Source organism: Centruroides vittatus, unplaced genomic scaffold (assembly GCF_030686945.1).
Source record: "Centruroides vittatus isolate TY-2023 unplaced genomic scaffold, ASM3068694v2 contig_4, whole genome shotgun sequence".
NCBI lineage: Eukaryota > Metazoa > Arthropoda > Arachnida > Scorpiones > Buthidae > Centruroides > Centruroides vittatus.
The window spans coordinates 1,281,571-1,303,123 of record NW_027122214.1 but is presented as its reverse complement, the minus strand read 5'-3'; the positions used below and the strand labels follow the sequence as shown (position 1 = coordinate 1,303,123).

Below are 21,553 nucleotides of genomic sequence, written 5' to 3'. Positions count from 1 at the left end.
AAATTGATAGTGTAGTAGTTTGCTTCAAGGAACCAGACCAAGACTCCGTATATTCGAAATTTAAATCAACATACGTCACAAAACAGCTAATAGTTTCTATGACAGGATTACAGCTTTTAACAAATTATCTCATTGCTTTTTTCACAATGAAAACAAATTTTCCATTTCAAATATTGTTTTGAAGTCTTTCGACAAAAGTTTGAAGATTCTTATACATAAATGCAATGCTTGATGTGGGTTGGATCTAAGATCCGAAGAGTAGATTCTCAGGATGAGCTATGCCCAATACGTCCATACTCTATGAGCCTGCGTAGAAGCGATAATTTTTCAGCATATAAAATTTTTCTGCTTCATAGGATAGGAAGTTTAAAACCTTTAATTCTCTCCGGTTGGCCGATCGGTTAAGGTATCAGGCTACGGCTCTGGAGAATCCGAACGGGTCGATAAACCCCAGGAATTTTTCGAGGGTAGTCTATCCCGCATTATCCGACCTCGTAGAACTGGCCGAACTCACAATGGGCTCGATAAAAGCCCTCTTGGTGCCCACGATGTGGAGAGTCAAAAACCTTTAATACTGTAAGTTTTAACATTCTAAAGCATAAAATGTTTAAACGGGCTGAATATTTAAATAATAATACGTAAAAGAAAATTTCACTTTGGTCAAAAAGAACGCCCAGGTCTGTTTCATTGAAAATATTAAAAAGTGAATGTCGTTGCTCTTTGGTGCATTAAATTACAATACAGTATATTTTAAGTAATTATCATCATTAGATAAATCTGATCGGTTGATATCTAATGAATAGAAACGTATCCCACCCCGCGTATTGTTTGAAGTAACACAATGGATGAAGTAAAGGAAGTTACTCAGCAAAACAAACCGAAATGGTCCATATGGAGTAAGTAAGGTCTTAAATTGTTATTAAAAAATTAGTAATAATGAGTAATAGTTTCCGATTTACGACCTCTTTACAATCTGTTTTTATGATTTAGTATAAATTTTCTATTATTTTTATACGAAATGCCAAATTTAAGTCCACGTTTTGGTTGGCCGACTTTATGTTAAGAGTTCAAATTGCGTTTCCGAGAACGTAATCTCAATTCTGGCATCGAACTTATGGTAAATAGAACAAATGACCCGACACCAATTACATTGCTAAAGCGAGGGATCTTTGGAATATCTTATAAATTCAGCATTGGTAGAAAACAACAGTTGTTTAACATAAATATCAAATTATATACAAAATAATAATTTTTAAAATTATTTCTCACTTTTTAATGATTGTTTTGTAATGGTTGGTCTTTTGTTGTTTTTTTTTTATTTTAAAAACTAATAGTAAGCTATTTATCACTGATAAATTATATCTATTTTTTAATCAATTTATTATATAAGAAGATAAGAAATTTGACATTAAGATATATTTTTTTTAAGAACTAGGTTTTAATCATTATGTAACATTAAAAATTAAAATGTTTAAAATACTTAAACACAGCGAGTCAAAATACTCAATTTTCCCCGACTTCGAAGCAGTTGACACAAGACAAGCGGAAATACTCAAAGACAACAATACCTTTTATTAAACAATTATCACCAAAATATGCAAATACAATTAATTTGAATACAGGAGTAAGCACTGATGCATGTTGAGATGTATTTGTCAAATATAAAAGCACGAATATTGTTCAGAGTAACCACTGAGGAGGCTATTTGTAGCGTAATATGGTGATAATTGTTTAATAAAAGGTATTGTTGTCTTTGAGTATTTCCGCTTGTCTTGTGTCAACTGCTTCGAAGTCGGGGAAAATTGAGTATTTTGACTCACTGTGTTTAAGTATTTTAAACATTTTAATTTTTATTGATTCTAATAATCGATCCCATTGTTTTATTTATTTTAATATATTATATAACATATATTTATGAATAACATTTCGTTACACTCATAGAGACGCCACTATCGAAATTATCTCCTATTTCTCGGATCATTGAAGATATAAGATAGTTTCTAGCGGTTGCCATCGATCTACTCAGTTCGAGAAAATTATAAAATTAATACACTCATTGAATTTTGCAAACATACGAGAAACTATATTTTCTGTATTGTACGGGAAATAGAACGAAGTTCCGTCAACGTATCTGCTGATCAGAGATTAATGAACGAATTTATCGAACTTAAAAAGACATTATCGAAAAAGAAAGTTGAATAACGTTCTGTGTTGTGCTGATATAGATTAACTCCTTCCGCCCTGTAGGCACTGAGAGGTCCTCTTGTCGCAAGTCCATTATGGGTTCGGCCAGACCCACAATGGGGCGGCCGGGTGGTGAGGAACGGTGGTCGACATATCCGGTCAGATCATTCTCGAAAAATTCCTGGGATTTTCGACGTCCGGATTCGATTCCGGGTTCCCCAGAGCGGTAGGTTGCCACCTTGACCGCTCGGCCATCTGGCCGTCGAGTGGGTGATCGGTTAACGAACAGTTCGGACTGCGAACAAATCAGACAACGAACACTTTCGCGAAAGATTTTTATGTTTGGACAACGAACACCTCACAGAGCAAACAAACGCAGCGTCGCTTCTAAACATTAGTAAAACTATATTTTAATGGCATCTATGAATGGTTTATGAAGCGAGACTTTTACAGTTGTATACATAACCTTTTTTGCACTAGTTAATTTATGTTTCTCTGAATTTTTGTAAGTGCTTTTCTGAACTTTTTATTTAAGAAAACTGATAATATTATGGGGCCTAAAAAGAGTGGAGTGTCAAGAACTGTGTTCACTATAGAAAATAAGCAAGAGATAATCAAGATAGAGAGTGGGAAGATGTCTGATGTTGTCAGGCAGTATGGCTTCAACAGGTCTACAGTACTGTAAGCACAATCGTCGCTAAGAAAGATATAATCAAAAAGACTCAAGTAGATAAAGGAGTAACGAAAATCACATCTAAGAAACAAAGATGTGCCATCCATGAAAAAATGGAGAGATTGCTTTTAGTTTGTTACTACATGTAAATAAACGTAGTAAGAAAGAATATAATTTGTTTATTTTTGGGGTCTCCAGAACGAATTAATCAAATTACCAAAAAACGCTGTGATAAATCGATAATTGGCTAACGAACAATTCGGGTCTCGACATGGTCTTGGAACGGATTATGTTCGTTAAATTAACTGATCACCCTCTGTATTCAATCGCGAGACCGGATGGCCGAGCGGTCAAGGTGGCAGCTTACCGCTCTGGGGACCCGGGATCGAATCCGAACGTGTCGAAAAATCTCCAAGAATTTTTCACGGGGTGGTCCGTCCGGATATGTTGGGCCTTGGTCCCTCACTACCTGGCCACCCCATTGTGGGTCTTCTTCATGTCCACAGGGCAGGAAAAGTTTTTTAAAAAATAAATGTATTCAATCGTGAAATCTATACAAATCCGTGTAATCTTTGTGAAACTAATTGCAATCACCATCATATTTTCTGAGATTTTTAAACACTAGTAAGAATAGACTTTAGTGTTTGAAGTCTGCAGTGCCTCGCTTCGATGTTTTAACGTACTTTTTAAAATCTCTTTTTTCTAATTTTCTCGTAATTTCTGCTCTTTCTTTTAGAATACAAAAACCAGCAACGAGTTACGTGACTTTTCCGACTATTAGGAAATTTTATTTAAAAATTTTTTGTATTATTAATCATAATAAATAAAATTGTATGTGGCGCCATCTGTTATGAAATTTTCTTAGAAAAATTTTATATTATTAAAAAATGGCAAAACGCGTAATTTTGGGGTAGAGGCGAGTTTTATTTTTAAAGAAGTTGTAAATGTTAATAACGAGTAAAATCTTCATTAAGTCTAACCCCTCCCGCGATATGACAAGTAACTATCCACTATCTCACCCCCTCGACATTCAACCACCAAAATTTAATAGCATCATGTCCCTTATACACTAGCCACCTGGCCAAATTTCGTTTCTTAATCTTTACCTCATCCAGAGATATTAAATGAAATAGATCCCAACACACGCCCAAAACCAACCGGGAGTGTCAAATTTGACACGATTTCAGTATTTTTCCTTGTTATGTATCTGTCACAGCTGATTGTTAATTTAGCCGCTTTACAAAGCGTCTAGCCTTTTGTAATAAAACTAAATAACGTTCAGCCGGATTGTCGTTACATCCCGTTTTACAATGCGGCTTGCTACGTTTAGTTGTATTGTAAAGCGGCGGAAATCTCAGCCTCTACTAAAATGTGAATTATTCATTAAAGTTAGAAACAAAAATATTAGGAAATAAAAACAAAAAAAAAACATATATTGCACAATCGAAATTATTTATTTATAAACTTGAAAATTATAAAAACTAGCAGTATTTGAATTACTTCCTGCTTTTGGGAGATAATATAATTATTTATAATAACTAATCAACTTCTCATTGCTCATTTAAATTTAAAAATATGTATTGCTATTAAGTATTATTAATATTTAGGTACTTTATTATAATTAAGAATAACTTTTGTAAAATCACGACATAAATAAAGAGGTAGTTTGACATACTAAACAGTGCAAAATTAAATTATAAAGATGAGTAAACACTTTAAAACCATTAAAAGTATCGTCAACCATTTTCTCTGCAGTCGGTTTACTTCTTTGTGCGCTTTTTCTCTTTCAATTTATATATTAAGCTCGATTTTGCATATAAAACAGATCATCTTTGACCCATAATCTTCATTGCCTTCAGTTAATCCGCAAATAGCATGAATATGTTTAAAGTGAGAACTACACCGGTTTCATTTTGAAACACTGTACAGGTTAGATCAGGTGATAAATTTTCATTATTTTCTGTGGTTATTGTGTTATAAAATGTATTTCCACTAATAAAATTACCAGAACTGTGCAATTTCCGTTGTGAAATATCATATTGAATGTTTTCTACGTCTTTTACAACTTTTAGATCACTGTTGGCAAGGTTCTCTAGATCAACGGTCGGCAACCGGTGGTCTCGTCCGCGAGAAAATTTGGATGGTCCGTGGAGAAATTTGGACATTGATCAATTGAATGTTCTGTAAAATATTACGAAAGAAACGCAAAATGCTTAGTTACTTTTTTCACTCACAGGCATTTTTTATTCGAATCTAAAACGAAAAACGAAGTGACTGTTATCAATAAATAATGAACAATAAACAATATTGTGAGTGCGATCGTCGTCCTTCGTGGAAAAGCGCTAAGAATCCATAAACTTATTTCAAACAAGCAGCAATGAACTTTAGGCTTTCATTAATTTGTTATAATTAAACACGCGAGTTTCATATTAATATAGTAAAATTAAACTTTTATGATCATTATTCTACAGATTTCGTATCGTTTAAAAAATTCATGACCGTGGTCCGCGGGATTCAAAATTGTGGGTTTAGTGGTCCGTGAGGTCAGAAAGGTTGCTGACCGCTGCTCTACATCCTCAGTTTCAATAGATGAAAGAATACTATCAGGAATATCAGAACTTTGTAAACCAGTTTTAGGCTCGATTTGGCGATCTGCCAATGAATCGATAATACGATGCCTTTTTTGATATTGCACAAAATAGCACCCAATCCACCATTTTGTCGAATTATTGTCGCGCATCCAAGATCTAAGCATATTTTTAACATCTCGGTTACTGCGTTTAACATTACCTTGTGTTTGTGGATGTCGAGGACCGTTATGCACAATTTTACATTCTGGCCACATATTTACAAGTTCTTCGAAGATTTTTGCGGTGAATTCCTGGCCATTGTCACTCTGTACGATATATGGAGCTCCAAACTGTAAAAAAAAATTTAACAGTTCCACAGCTACTTCAGACGTCTACTTTGATTAAAGCGGTCTAAAGTGTAAATATTTAGTAGAATTATCTTGATAGTTTAACAGCCATTTATACTCTCCATCTGGTGCTGACTGTAAATCAATTAAATCCACTTGCCCACGTACATTAAAATCTTTAGAAACTATTGGTCGGAACACAATACTTCTCTTAGGTGGGCTATATTGCGTTTGGTTTACAGACAGGACATAAAGCAACAAATATTTCAACTGCTCTTTAGTATATAAAATATGTTTAATACTGCATAGCATTTTGTCACGACCACCATGTCCGCAGAATTTATGAATTTCCATCAACACATCAAAATACTGTTCAGTACGTATATGTACCGTAGGATCTTCAGGTAACTTTTTCTTAGAAATGAGACATCATACTTGGAACACCAATAATATTCGATAGACATCCGCTGTGCACCGGAATCTATGGCCATGTTACCACTTTTTATATATATCTTTTAGCCTCAAGAATTCTTTCTCTAATCCATGGTTTCTTCACATTTTCACGCTGTTTTGCGTAGAACTCCATTAGCTGTTTGTTGAAATTATCTTTAATCTCACTATATTCAGACACATTTTGCACACTCATTATTTATTGTAATATACAATATTTCTAGCGGAACAGACATGTTTTATGACGCCAGTTTGTGAATGTCTTTCCGCCCAGTGGGCACTAACGTTGTTTTTAACTTTTGTAGCTAAAAATTTTCTAAAGAAAAGCTCCAAAGTAGCCAACTCAAAAAGATTCACTTTTTTCTATAAATAACCTGAGGTTTAACGATAAACTCACGAAACACACCTTTCATCCTTCTCCAGCAATAACTTAAATGACAGAACAAACGATTTAGGCTCAATTTACAGCGCTGAATCAGGCTTGTAAATGGATCCGAAAATAAGAATCGAAAGATTCAAAATACGTAATAACCAGGAAACTAAAAAAGAGCAGAAGTTAGGAAATTATCAGAAAAATGTATTCTATTAAATTTTCTATAATGTTTTTATTTAAATAATTTAGAATCTCTTGCTTGTCAACTAATTGTTTTATTTTTATTATTTTTTCATTTCACTTTCGAAATCATTTTGTATTTTTTCTTGTTTTATGTCCATCAATGCATAAAATGACGATATATTTTTTAAAAATAAATTTTGCCAGATTACATACCACTTCGTTACTTTGTAACTTTTATGTTGTTCATGGGTTTATGCATCACATACTGTGTTCGAGGTGGACTGAGTATTGCTATAGTCGCTATGGTAAACATCACTAAAAATTCGACTAGACACCCACAAGATCGTTGCCCGATATCCGAAAATGGATCGACTTACTCGTTTGAAAATGTAACATTTCAAAATTTTCAATTGAAATATAAATAACATCTCGCATATAAAATGCTTATCTTTACTGATTTTTCTTTCTAGCAAGGGGAGTTTCATTGGAATCCTTATTTACGAAGTATCATTCTTGCATCTTTCTTTTACGGTTTTATACTAACGCAAATACCAGGAGGATGGTTATCGGAAAAACTAGGCGGAAAATGGTTTTTTGGGGGAGGAGTATTTTTATCTTGTTTATTAAATCTTACGTTTCCTGTTAGTGCCAGAGCAGGATATGACATTTTTATTGTTGTCCGTATACTGAGTGGAATCTGTGAGGTAAGCCGTAAAAAAGTTTTTAAACTTAAGGAATACTAATTTCCGTTAATCTTAAGGGTGTGACATATCCGGCCATGTTCTCCATGATGGTACATTGGAGTACTTTGAAAGAACGGAGCCTTCTGTTAGCCATCGCTTGCATGGGAGGAAACGTAGGAGCAATCATTGCCACTCCTTTAGCCGCTTTCCTCTGCGAAAAAGGATTTGCAGGTGGTTGGCCTTCGGTATTTTACGTATCTGGTAAGATTGTATGAATATCAGTTAGTATGACTGTATTTAATTAATTTTGACACAGTTCAAATTTTCTAGGTGTTTGGGGATGTTTGTGGTTTCTCGTCTGGGTCTTTAGCGTTTTTGATAAGCCTGCAGAACATCCTTGGATTAGCGAAAGAGAAAGATCATATTTAGAAATAAATACAGACATAGTGGAGAAGGTGAATATATCTTTTATTTAAAATTACGATCTGGTAAATCTTATAAAATGCCATTGAATATTTTAATTGCGAATTTCTTAATGTTTTAAGAATTAAGTTTTATTAGTACTTATTATGTTCTTATGTGTTATCGAATACATAACTTTTATATACCCGACATATACACATTTACGAACATATACTGTATGTATTTGTAAAATAGCTGTAAGCTGTCAGCCTATTGCCGTAGCGATTCCAAGTTCGGAGCATGCATATTTGTAAGTTATTAGAGCTGTCATAGCATCCTCATCAATGGCGCATTTAGAAATATGCCTACAACATGTAGGCGACCCCAAACGAATAGTGCAAATTTTTCACCGAATGATTCCATTTTATAATTTTAATTTTGCAGTAATTGTATTCTTACTGATTTTCAAATATCGAAAGGAAAAGACACTGCTGCCAATTTTATCGTTATATTACCTATTCTTGCAAAATATATTCACATATTATTACTACTAAAGCTTTTCATTTGTACTAATTCCTTCAAGAATTGTTTCTACGTAAAATTATTTTCCATTGAATTATTATTATTGTTATTATTATTTACAATTTTTCATAAGTGTAAAGGCTATTGTAAGAACGTTAACAAGTGTTTCCTTCTCCGTAGCATAACTTTTACGCACTGATGGACACTAATCTTGCTGATTGTTTTTAACTAACTTATTTCTTTCTTTTACGATAATGTTTCCTAGGTATTTGAACTTATTCACTTTTCTTAACTCCATACTTACAATCTTTATTTGTTATTACGATATTGTTGGTTTTTACGATACGATAAAATAAGTTGAAAAACTTTGTAAAATTACGATTTTATTTCTTTTTCAGAAATTGCCAATTCCTTGGAAGGGTATGTTTACTTCCATTCCATTTTGGGCTCTCTTCTACGCAAGATTTGCGATTGCCTGGGGTCTTTTTATTATTCTTACCGAACTTCCATCCTACCTTGAATCAGTTTTTAGTGTGACATTAAAAGAGGTAACACACAGACATCCAGAAAAATATTTATATGATTTAAAAATTTCATGTAAAAGTTACAATGATATATTTTTATTTATACGTATTTTAGAATGGTGACATTTCTTCAATTGTAAATATAGTTCTCTGCGTTGGAATGATTTTTGCTGGTTACGTTTCCGATTACCTCAGAGAAAAGAAGCGTTTCTCTATTAGTGCCATTCGAAAAGGTTTTGAATTTACAGGTAAATCTGGAAGGATTAACATTTTGACTTCGAATAAGTTTTCAAACAAATTTTTAATAAAGAATATTTTGTAGGATTAGTTGGTTGTGGCACATGCTTAATAATTATTCCGCAAATTGGATGCAACGTACCTTTAATAACAACAGCCATGTCTATTGGTCTGTTTTTCTTCGGTTTCAATACTGGAGGAAGCACACCAACCATAGCAGATATGGCTCCCGACTTTTCTGGTAAGCATTTCACGTAAAATGTTTTCCTTTCGGCCATTTTAATTTGAAGTCATTTGTTTGTCCAATTAGGAATTATGTGCGGAATATTGGCAACATTACCATCTACCGGGGCTTTCTTAGGACCTATGGTCACTGGTTTAATAACTCATGACGGAGTAAGCTTTTCATTTAAAAGATTTTAATTGAATTTTTTTACCTATTTTTGTTGATTTTTAAAATTTTGTTTTAATCCAAGGAAACCATAGATCAATGGAATCTGGTATTTTACATCACGGCTGGAATCATATTGTCCGGTGGAACTTGCTTTTTGATATGGGGTTCGGCCGAGGTTCAACCGTGGGCTAAAGTACCGTCAATTATGGATAATACTTCCATCTCGACTATAGAAAGTAACAAAGTTGAAAACCCTAAATCTTTGAATTGTGTGGCAAGTTTTCAAAACGATTCGGTGAAATTTTAATGGAACTAGTGGAGAGTAAATGAATTATATCAATAATAACAAATTATTCTACTTTATGAACACGTTATAATTATTCTATTTATTACTATTGTTGTTGTTCTATATTTTATGCGTATTCAGTAATTAAAAGAATAAGTAGTAAATACAGTATAATTTCAATGTAAATTAAATGTATTAAAACGGTAATTATTTAATATATCTTTCAATAATATAAGAATTATTGTATTCAGACTTGTTATTGCAATAATTCACAATATTCATTTAAACTTCACTAACCGTAACTTTGTCTATTTTAATGACATTTCTATCATCCAGAATCCCATAATCTCGTCTCTGTAATGTCTCGACGTCTCGTCTCAATGAGAATTCTATCAAAGAAATATTTTGTTTTGAAAATCGTTACAACTCAGAAATTATATAAAGAAAAACGATCAATTTTAACTTTCATTGTAAATCTTGCATATTCACGAATTATTTTTAATTCGTTCTACTGTCTGTTTGCCATAGTTCACAATAGAAACAATGTTACATAATAATTTCACGTTTTAATAATGTTATAACATCATATTCAAATGGAAAACAATGTTGTAGTAGTGTTTAATAATATGAAAATAAGGGCCAAGAACGTTTTCGTTCTAAATCTTTTTATGTTAAAAAACATCATCTCGGGTTTATAATGCGGGTAGTATTACCAGCAAAGTGGGTGTTAAGTGGCCGGATGGTCGAGCGGTCAAGGTGGCAGCCTACCTCTCTGGGGGACCCGGGATTGAATCCGAACAGGTCGAATAATCCCCAGGAATTTTTCAGGGGGTGGTCCGTTCGGATACGTCGGGCCCCTTCCCTCACCACCCGGTCGCCCCATTGTGGGCCTGGCCAAACCCATAATGACCCTTTTAAAAGAGGCCCTCTTAGTGCCCACAGGGCGGAAAGAGTTTTAAAAAAAAAGTGGGTGTTAAGGAGTAAGACTAAACTTATTTTATACTAAAACATTTATTTTAAGATTGTTATATTTCCGTAAAACTCTATAATCTATACAGACCTAAGAAAATGGAGGCAATACTATCATCCAGGATACAGATAAAATTGAATAGAAATATAATCGAGAATATTGGCCTGTATTTTGGCAAAAATATTGGTTTTATGTATCTTTTATTATCTACTTGCTGTAACTAAATCGAGAATGACAGAGAAATAAAACAAATTTGATTTTACTTAAAACTAAGCATCTTTATTGAGCTATGAAATTTATTTTACACTATATTTTTAGTAATATTTCAGTTTCAACTGAAATTATATGATGTTATTTCACAGTAAGTCGGTTAGGTCGTCGGGATTTTTCTATTCCAACTGTACAACATAACGCTTTCTTATTTCACTCGCCAAGTAATTCAAATGCTCCTAAACGTTTAATACACTCAAATTCAAAAAGACAAGTTAATTCCATTACTACTGTACAGATTAACTAAACAAGATTTATTAAACTATATTGTAAAATACAATACAACGTATTGAAATTTATAAAATAGTAAGAAAAATAATCATTTTTTTCCACCACCTAGCTTCTTTCACTTGGAAATGTTCAAGTTGCCAAGAATAAAATGTTACAATCACTGTGCATTGAGTTCAATTAAATAGGATTTGAATTTAATGTAAATTATCTGTCGTGAAAGAAAAGAAGAAAATGTAATCAGCAGTACCGTGCTGCTTGAAAAATATTGAGTTGTTAAAAATAAACCTATTTGAAATACAGATTAAATCTGCACCACCCTTTCGCTCGTGGTACCACAGCACCGGGTTGTTCAAATTTGCGTAGAGGCACAAATGTACAGTACAAGTATAGGATATCATATTATCACACTTTTTAATAGTACCTTATACCTTATCTTATTAAAAAGTGAACAATATAGGCTCAAAGCTTAACATTTAAAATCCCAGCAATTAAGATTCAAAAAGTTAATAATGCCCTTACTTGTTAGTCAGAATGTAGAAAATTCAAAATTTCAAACAATGAAAATTAAAATGTGAATGAAGAAATTTCTATAAATCTGAATCGTCGTAATCTCCAGTATGAATTTTAAAAGTTAAAGACAAAAAATAAGGTGGTAGCGTTTTAACGACTGTTTTCGGTAACAATTCTACCAAATATCTTATTCCGAAAGCCAGCTCATTTTATAGAAATTTAAAATTTACACAAATACAAAAGAAATTAACGAAATTATTACGGAATAAATATAAGAATGAAGAAGAAATTATCTTGACACATGAATAGTCACAGAAAATAATATGTATGTATATAAAGTGAAGCTATCTGGAGAATCCATCGACCATGCGACTCCTTTAGTCTCCAAAACGGTGTTTTCAGTTGATTTGACTCATTTAAAATAAAAGAAAAAGATGTATTCTGATGATCCTCTGTTGCTTAGCTTTTAATGGCTCCAGCGATGCCACAAAATATAATAATTTTAATTTTAATTTAGAATTTCTGGAAGAAAATCTCAATGAAATATAAAAATATTATAATTATAAAAATTAGCATGAGATGACGTCTACTTCTAGACAAATTAATTCGTATCAATTCATTTAATTGGCCTTATTATAACCCGATAATTTGACAGTTTATTTGTCTTTAATTAATAATCGAGTTTATGGAGTTGTTGTTTATATACATGTACTATTATATTTTCTATTGGCAAAATTTCTCCGACTTAAAATTTTTGCGTAATTTCCCCGAAAATTTAAATGTTTAAAAAGCAACTAAGATCCCGGTAGAGAAACACTATTTCCTATTATTTTAAAATACGTTTTCTTTTGTTTTATTATTAATTAATTACTCTTCATTAAAGTTTTAAAATATCTTTACAGTTATTTAATCAGTTTAACATAAAGATAATACATTGGTATCTTCGAATGTTAGAGTTCGAACGCTAAATTCTAGAGAAATTCGGCCCGGAGTTCGAACGATGCTTCTGCGTTCGAACTGCACGCAAGGTTCTAATTTATTGCTTAGGGCATTTAATTGTTTTATTTGTACTTTAAATTATATGTATTTTCTGTTTAATTTTATCGAAATGGGTATTGTTTAGAGTCTAAAAACGGATTAATTTACTTTCCATTATTTTTAACGGAAAAATTGATTCGGACTAATGAATAGTTTCGAACGGCCTCTTGGAACGAATTAAATTCAAAGTACGAGGCACCACTGGATTGTTTATATTTGCAACACGAATAAGAAAAGCGTCGCAAAACAATGCGAAACGCCGATGTTGGTCCCTAGAAAGACAGGAATGAAACTTCTAGTATTTTTATTCCTATTGAATTCGAATAACGAGGTATTATTATGTGACTTGGTGGCACATGTGATATGTAAAAACGTGTTTATATCACTAATTTATAGATCAATAAATAAATAAAGTTTTAAAAAAAAATAACCTCCTAAGTTCAAACAATTTTAGAACCTATTTTGTCCACTTCATGTTATACCGTATTTTACGGACTATAAGACGCACTTTTTTCTTCGAAAAATTGCCCCCAAAATTCAGGTGCGTCTTATAGTCCGTAGCGTCTTATAGGTATTTTTTTTTTTTTTTAAATTGCTTAAAAATTAAGGTGCGTCTTATAGTCCGTAGCGTCTTATAGTCCGTAAAATACGGTATATTTTGATATACACACGAAAATCGAAAGAAAGATTGAAAAGGGGCAATATCTTGCCATCTTTCCTCTCATTCAAGGTCCAGTTTATTACGAGAATGGATTTCAAAAATAAAAATGAAGCGCTTTAAACCTACGGAAAACAATTGTATTTCTGCTCATTTTGATAAAGAATGTTTTGTTTATTAATTACTAGCGGGTGGGCCCGGCGTTGCTCGGGCAAAATTAATGATAGTGAAGATTAAGATTATTACATTATAGTCAACCTTAACCGTTTTCACAGAATGCAAGAATTTGGATCTCCTTTTTCCAGACTAATTAGAGAATTTTTAGATGGGTTTAAAAATATGTTCGATTTCCCGCAAAAACAAAAAAAAACTGCATCTGCGTCTTGCACGTCGCTTTCTCTTAACAATTCCATTGTTACTTGACACTTCCATTGTTGATGGAAGTGTTAAGCCTTAATCCTGTCTTTCTTCCCCGTGGGGAGGAATTTCGAAAAATCCCTTCTTAGCGTGCGTTCTCGTGACGTACCCTAACTGTGTACCAAATTTTAACTTTCAACTCCCAACCGTTTGGGCTCTGCGCTGATTATTATTATTATCAACTCGTCTCGATTATATATGTATAGATTTACTAACGGGCGATTTTTGAAACCTGACGCCGTTTATACTGAATTTACTGTATTATGGGAAGTAAAACATGAGTGTTAATTTAGAGGAATTTATTTCTGTTGGCAACAAATTAAAAACTTATGTAGTAATATTATATTTATTAAAATCAATGTTTGTTATTTGAACGCTCAGTTGACTTTATGATTTAACGATTAGATATGTTTGATTATAAAATTACTTTTAATTATTAAATGATAGAAAGAACAATTTAATAGATAATAGTAAGTTTTATTTAATAGATTATATGAATTATGCAGCAAATAATTATATAAAATGACATTATCAGTTACTTATCGAATGTAGTAATAAATCAACTTAAAATATAATAAAATGCAAAATTAATTACATTAATATACAGTACTGAGAAAATTTACATTTCATACTCGGTAATATCTTTATCATTCATAGCTTTTATACTAATATTTTAAAAGAATATATTAAATTATTTAATATAATTGATAGATTTTAATCTTCTATCCGTAGATAAGCATAATCAGTAATAAGCAATAATAAATTCCGCCCCACTTGACGTTAAAAACAACAATGGAGGAAGAAAATCAAGACTCTCTATTAGATAAAACAAAATGGTCTATTTGGGGTAAGTAAACCTTTACTTATTAAACATACCGTATGATCTACAAGTAAAACATTTAGAAGCTAAATTTAACCGAATTTAAAGTTTCTAAACGAACTCTATTTAATGCAAATAAGACCAAATATGATCAATTGAGCACAGAATGAATAGCAAATGATATTATTCTATAATCTGTTTCTTGGATTATTTACTAATATTCTGTAGTTCACTTTCAGTACTAGTTATTGAATTGTTTGCAAACAAATTTCCATAATTCCATTTTTTTTTTTTTTTTTTTTTTTTTTTTTTTTTTTTTTTATGTATTTGGAACTGCCAAAATCTTCCGCTTTTCGTTGTTGATTCTAGTTTTATAGTTGCTTTTTGACTAATTTTTAAGTTTATCATTTACTCTGATAATTTTATCTTCTTTATCTGTAACCCTAAATTACATTAGACGTTGAACTTAATGGAAGTTTTAAAGAGAAAGCACATTATAACTCGAGTTTTATTTTATTAAAATAATCGGAAAATTTAATAAAATATCTTTCGACTGTATTTTTTTAGTGATTTTATAGAAATATTTCTTATATGTTATAAACTAATTATTGATACAATAGTTACACGATAATAAATTTTCAAATTGGTATTTGACATATTTTAACTTAAAAAAAAAAAAAAATGGAAATAATAGCGAGGTTGAGGCCAAAGTTTTAAACGCGAAAACGTGTACGTCGGACGTTCGGCGCCGCTTTCCTGTAGGCCTAGAAGTTTGGCAATGGCCTTTGGAATGTCGAGCATGATTCCACTGACTTTCCAAACGCCATTGCCAAACTTCTAGGCTTACAGGAAAGCGGCTCTCAACGTCCGACGTACACGTTTTCGCGTTGAAAACTTCGGCCTCAACTTCGCTAATAATGAAATTTTAAATTTGGAGTAATAATATATTTTAAATTTTTTTTATAAACTTTTCAGATTATATACCGGCTCGTTACTTCTTAACTTTTATGTTTTTTTCGGGTTTGTGCATCGTGTTATGTTTTCGAGTTGGCCTGAGCATCGCTCTAGTTGCCATGACAAATAACACCAAAACGCCTATCAGCAGCGATCGCTGTCATAATCCAGAAGCCAATTCAACTTACGAATTAGAAAATGTAACATTATAAATGTACATTTTAAAAGGTGTCATAAATATTCTAAGGCCAGTAAAAGTAATTGTTATTTTCTTCTATAGAAAAAGGAATTTGATTGGGATCCTTACATACAAGGGATTGTTTTAGCGTCTTTCTTTTACGGTTATATTTTCACGCAGCTACCGGGAGGATGGTTGGCCGAAAAAATTGGTGGAAAATGGTTGTTCGGAGGAGGAGTATTCTGTTCTTCGTTACTAAATTTACTGTTTCCTGTTGCTGCCAGAGCCGGATACGACGTCTTAATCGTTGTTCGTATTTTAAGTGGATTCGGTGAGGTAAGCCCGACACACGAATGAGTTTTAATGTAGAGTAGAATGATTTATTTTGTTTAATATTAAAGGGGGCAACTTATCCGGCCATGTTCATTATGATAGTATATTGGAGCACGTTGAAAGAAAGGAGTTTTCTCTTAGGCATCGCTTGTATGGGAGCTAACGTAGGATCTATTATTGCAACTCCCATCGCTGCCCATCTTTGTGAAAGTGAATTTGCCGGTGGATGGCCGTCCGTATTTTACGTTCTCGGTAAGATAAGTTTCGTTTCGGTAACTGTTATCTTCTATCAATTGTGATTTTAAACAGATTTTTGTTAGGTATTTGTGGTTGTTTATGGTTTGTCCTCTGGGCGTTCACCGTATTTAACAAACCCGCAGAACATCCTGGTATTAATAAACTGGAAAAAATATATTTAGAACAAGATCCCAATTCCACGAGAAAGGTGAATAAATTTTATTTTTATAAAATAGCATTTAAACGAATTAAATATACTAGTTTTTAATAAATAAAAAAAAACCTTAAGCATTCAGTTTTGCATTGACGTAAATAAATATAAAACATTCTTTAAAAATCTGCGTTTTAAATTTTAATTAGGCCAATATATTAATTTGAATTGTTATTTAAACATCTATATTAAAAGTTTGTGTATTTATATTATTAATGTATAATTTATTATTATAATATTGTAAATTTTCTAATAGACATCCGGACGTCTATTGGACAGAATATACTTAGAGCCCGGCGTCTATTCTATTCTCGCAGAATTTCGCATCTAAACTAATGATATAAAGACGGGAAATTGCGGTTTTTCTTTCCACCATCACCAACTCCGTGGTTTCTCCATCCATTCCCTTCCAAATAATAAACACTGCGGGAAGTTAACAAGAACTTTCCTTTTTATTTAAAAGAAAAGCACACTACTGTACTACAACATTACCGTAAGCATGAAGTTATTGCGATATGAACGTAGCTACGTTTCGTGAATTTTTTTAGCCATCCTCTATTAGCTGTGAACACCGCGTTTTGTTTACCACTTTCATCTAATTGGGTGATATTTCTCCTTACCCGTCACTATCCGTCTGGAGATACGGTTATTTTTCTTTCGCTGTTCACAGATCCACTGCGCAGAACCTTTTCTTCTAATTCTTCGCTGATCTTCTTTCGCCCTCCTCCTGTCAGCCTCTTTGCTTCATTCTTATTCTTAGCCTCTCCAATCGCGAATCCGCTTTGGATGCACTTTGAATTTCCGCGCTGCTGCTGCTCCGGAGTGTTCTTTTGCGTGTGCACATGCATCCAGGTGAAGGCAACGCTGTAAGACCTCTTGGTGGTCGTTTCGATCGATGTTTTATTCACTGATCTGTGTAAAATAAACAGTTCGAAACAGAAAATACAGTAAGATGCACCTATTAAAGTATTATTTACCGTATACTACAGTACCATGTCGTGGTAAAAACATTTTTAAGAGTTCCCAGGGAAAATTACCACAGCACGTACAGAAATCTCTTAAGCTTGGCGAGCTGCGAGTAGAAATTTAGACTTCCGGCTTCTATTTAGCAGTTTAAACTACATAGTTGGCGTTTATAGGAGACCCGGTGTCTATTGGAGGATTTACGGTATAATATATATATAGTATATCAATGATTGCTAAATTGGATTAATCACCCGTCCTTCACCACCCTGCCGCTCCATTGTGGATCTGACCGAACCTGTCATGGGCTTACTAACAAAGGCCCTTTTGATGCCCACAGGGCAGAGAAAATTCTAAAAAATATTATTAATGGACTTTCTAAGCGTTAGTTTTTCTTGGAATAAGGCGAGATTTAGTTGCTTAGTACTGTGATTACATTAATTGTACGTGTTTTAAACGTTAAAGAAATAACAGTAACATATCCAATGTTTCTAATTCTTAAGACAAATCTAAACACGCATCATTAAAGTGCAAATGTACAGTACAGTATATAAGCGGTGGAATGTTATATTTTCCAAAGTTAGGAGAAATATTGGTTTGACTGTTGCACGCTAGCAGGTGGTTTGAAATTAGAATTGCATTAATAAGGTTGGCGGCAAAAAGTGGTCCGATCTGTTCCTATTGGCTTGTCAACAATATCTGAAGATTCAAACTAAGGTAATATTCAACACAAATTATTTAACGAATAATCAATAAGTACTTTTATTTAGTACGGTCTATAGATATACAAGGTGCAAGTAATAGGACATTTGTAGCGCTCTACGCTTCAAACTTATTTTATATAGTGCGTACAAAATAAAATCCAATAATTATTAATAGTTTTTAAACAATACAGACATTTTTTGGGAATACAACCAAAATGTTTAAAAACTTTTATAATACAATAATACGTTCGTCTTGACCGACGTAACCCAATCTGTAAATTTGCTTCAAATATACAATATTAGTATTTTCGTTATAAAATTAATTTTGTAACCTTGTTATTACATTTCTTTTTAAGCAATTACCCGTTCCATGGAAGAGCATATTTACTTCAATTCCATTTTGGGCTCTCCTCTACGCGAGATTCGCAAATTTTTGGGGGTTGTTTACCGTTACTGCCGAACTACCTTCATATCTCGAATCGGTTTTCAACATGACTTTGAAACAGGTAATTTTCATAGATATATTTCATGTAATTTTTTTAAACTTATGGGAATTACATTGTGTTAATTTCAAACAATTACAGAATGGTATCGCTACTGCAATTATTTACACATTCCTCTGTTTAGGAATGATTGTTTCGGGTTATGTTTCCGATTATCTTAGACAAAAAAGGCATTTTTCTATAACTGTCATTAGAAAGAGTTTCGAATGTTCTGGTAAGATCAAAATGTTTGTGAATTTGTACTTTGCGTTTAGGGCAGAATATTCCTCCGAATACAAAAGTACATATTCGTTCATAAAAAATCTCTTATAGGATTAGTTGGTTGTGGTGTATGCTTAATTGCTCTTCCCCGAATTGGATGCAACATACCTTTAATTATAACTATTTTATCTGCTGGACTATTTTTATTCGGATTCAATGCAGGAGGTAGCACTCCAACCATCGTGGATATGGCTCCAGATTTCGCTGGCAAGTATTTACAATAAAATTTTGTTTTATTTAGAAAATTTTTTAAAAATATTCTTATTTTTTTCTAAATAGGTACTATGTGCGGATTATTAGCAACTTTGCCAACAGTCGGTGCTTTCTTGGGTCCTATGGTAACTGGTTATATAACTCAAGAAGGAGTAAGTTCTATTAAATTTTTAAAAAACGGTGTCATTTTTCTTAGTAGTTTTGTAATGTTTTAATTTGCAATTGCTTCTTTTTAAAATTGTTCTTACTGAAGTACTTTATTTCTTTACTTTAAGCAAACGATAGATCAGTGGAATTCCGTGTTATATATTATGGCTGGAGTACTAATATCTGGTGGGATCTGCTTTTTGATATGGGGTTCGGCCGAAGTTCAGCCATGGGCCAAATATCCTTTTATTATACAAAGTTCACCATCGTTAACTGAAGAAGAAATCAGTAAAGAACGTAATTCTGATCCTTTAAATTGTGTCGCAAGTTCGCGCGGACAAATACAATGACACAGTTATTCTTATTTATGATTGGAGTAGTAATATTTTATAATAATATAAGACCTGTATTGTTTTTATTTAATAAGAAATAGTTTAATTAAATACAACAAATCTTACGTTACTTTTTACCTTAAATTAAGTTTTCGAATTACAACAAAGAAAATGAAAAAGATATCAAAACTGTTTTGCCTTCAAGAAAATAAAGCGATATTTCTTCTTGATATATGAAATTATTCAATTTTCTATTAAGAAGTTTCAATTTTTCTTAATACAATGTCATAATCATATGATGTCATGTACTGTATATATGTAAAATTATAATTTTTATCTGTTGTGATACATTTTTTTGTTTAAATCTAAATTATATGAAAAAGTCAATATTAAACTATATTAATTTTTTATAATGAATCAAAACTTTAGATAATTATATTATATATTATTGAATTCATACAATAAATTATATATTATAGCTTCAAACATTCGAATAATTTTCGAGTAGATATTATTAAATGATCATAAAGTCCTTTGTGGTTATACAATTTGTTATTATAGAACTTGTTACCGCGCTTTATGAAAAAGAATTATAGTTCTGCCACACATTTAATGTTAAAGTGCCAAGTTTGACCTTTAATATTTCCGCGACAATCTCCCGATTTTGATTAAAAATTTAAAATATTTAGTGTCCATGAAGAATACTATGGACGCCTTAAATTTTGAATAAATTCGTTATGTCAGTTGGACTTACGCGATCAGCATTTTGTCCCTTAGATTTACAATGAGAGAAAATAATGGCACCAAGCTACCGAACAATCTAGAAAGAGTCTGCGTATGTTTAATAGCTCGTTAGAGAGCTGATTTCGCCTAAGGCCCTTTTGAAAGTTTTATTTTAAAATATTGGGTATTTACGTAGGCTGTTTTTTTTTTTCAACCTCCGATGGTCCATAAAACAAATTAATTTTTTTATTTACACTGGGTCTTTGTTTTATGAACCATCGGAGGTTGAAAAAGAAACCGCCCTCGTATAAAATGATAGCCCATTTTAAAAATTTTAACATATTATTGGTCAATCATGTACTGCAGGATATCGCGTGACTAGCAAGTGTGAGAATTTTCAAAAAATTCTATAATTATGATGTTATTGGTGACTGAAAAATACTTGAAATCCCATTTAAAAATATAATATATAATATATATATATACATAAGTGGAACCAAGTTTTCAAAAGTAAAGCTCAGAGAAAACATCTAAATAGAGGAATTTTTTGAAAATTTGACATAAGAATACTAAATCAGACTTAAAAGTAAGGCTAAACATGTGAATAAAGTGCACAGACTACAACTACAGGAAGTTTTGGAAGACGCAATGTCACCATGATAATGAATCGTGAAAATAAACATCGTCACAGAAAAAGGCTTCGAGCTTTTACGCTATACTTTTCAACCTGGTTTCACCAGATTTTTATGATGGGATATATATTACATTTATAACTAGGCTTGCCATAATATTTTTTCTCAAATCGGGACAATTTTGAGAAAATACTCACCTTTAAAATATGATAATATGTTTGAGAAAGTCCCTTCTGCTGCTACTAGGCTTGCCTTATGTTTCGCACATTTCAAGTGATTTTTAATGTCCGAATGTCGAAAATTCTGAAAAGAACAGTTTACATTTCACTTTGTCAATACGATCGCAAACTTTTTCAAAAACAGATAATCCTTTTTTAATTCATCAGTAAACACACAGTTCCTTCTGGCATCTTACAGATT

The 21,553-nt window shown here is 32.3% G+C and overlaps 1 protein-coding gene across 1 annotated transcript; it reads left to right on the top strand.

The window, feature by feature from the left end:
* Nucleotides 1-841: 841 nt before the first annotated feature.
* LOC136976358 (uncharacterized) lies at nucleotides 842-19,812 on the top strand. The gene is made up of 20 exons (XM_067271606.1): nucleotides 842-896; nucleotides 6,985-7,169; nucleotides 7,251-7,484; nucleotides 7,541-7,724; nucleotides 7,794-7,918; nucleotides 8,786-8,935; nucleotides 9,027-9,159; nucleotides 9,234-9,389; nucleotides 9,459-9,544; nucleotides 9,625-9,837; nucleotides 14,655-14,667; nucleotides 15,718-15,896; nucleotides 15,977-16,210; nucleotides 16,276-16,459; nucleotides 16,528-16,652; nucleotides 18,679-18,828; nucleotides 18,907-19,039; nucleotides 19,138-19,293; nucleotides 19,366-19,451; nucleotides 19,575-19,812. The coding sequence occupies exons 1-20, from the start codon at nucleotides 842-844 to the stop codon at nucleotides 19,794-19,796; spliced, it is 3,003 nt and encodes a 1,000-aa protein (XP_067127707.1). The 3' UTR covers nucleotides 19,797-19,812.
* The last annotated feature ends 1,741 nt before the right edge of the window (nucleotides 19,813-21,553 follow it).

Excerpts from the sequence above, each read along its gene's own strand:
- LOC136976358 (XM_067271606.1), top strand. The coding sequence starts at position 842 with ATGGATGAAGTAAAGGAAGTTACTCAGCAAAACAAACCGAAATGGTCC. Across the intron at positions 7,725-7,793 it reads TTCGGTATTTTACGTATCTG|GTGTTTGGGGATGTTTGTGG; the intron begins GTAAGATTGTAT and ends CAAATTTTCTAG. Across the intron at positions 19,294-19,365 it reads TATGGCTCCAGATTTCGCTG|GTACTATGTGCGGATTATTA; the intron begins GCAAGTATTTAC and ends TTTTCTAAATAG.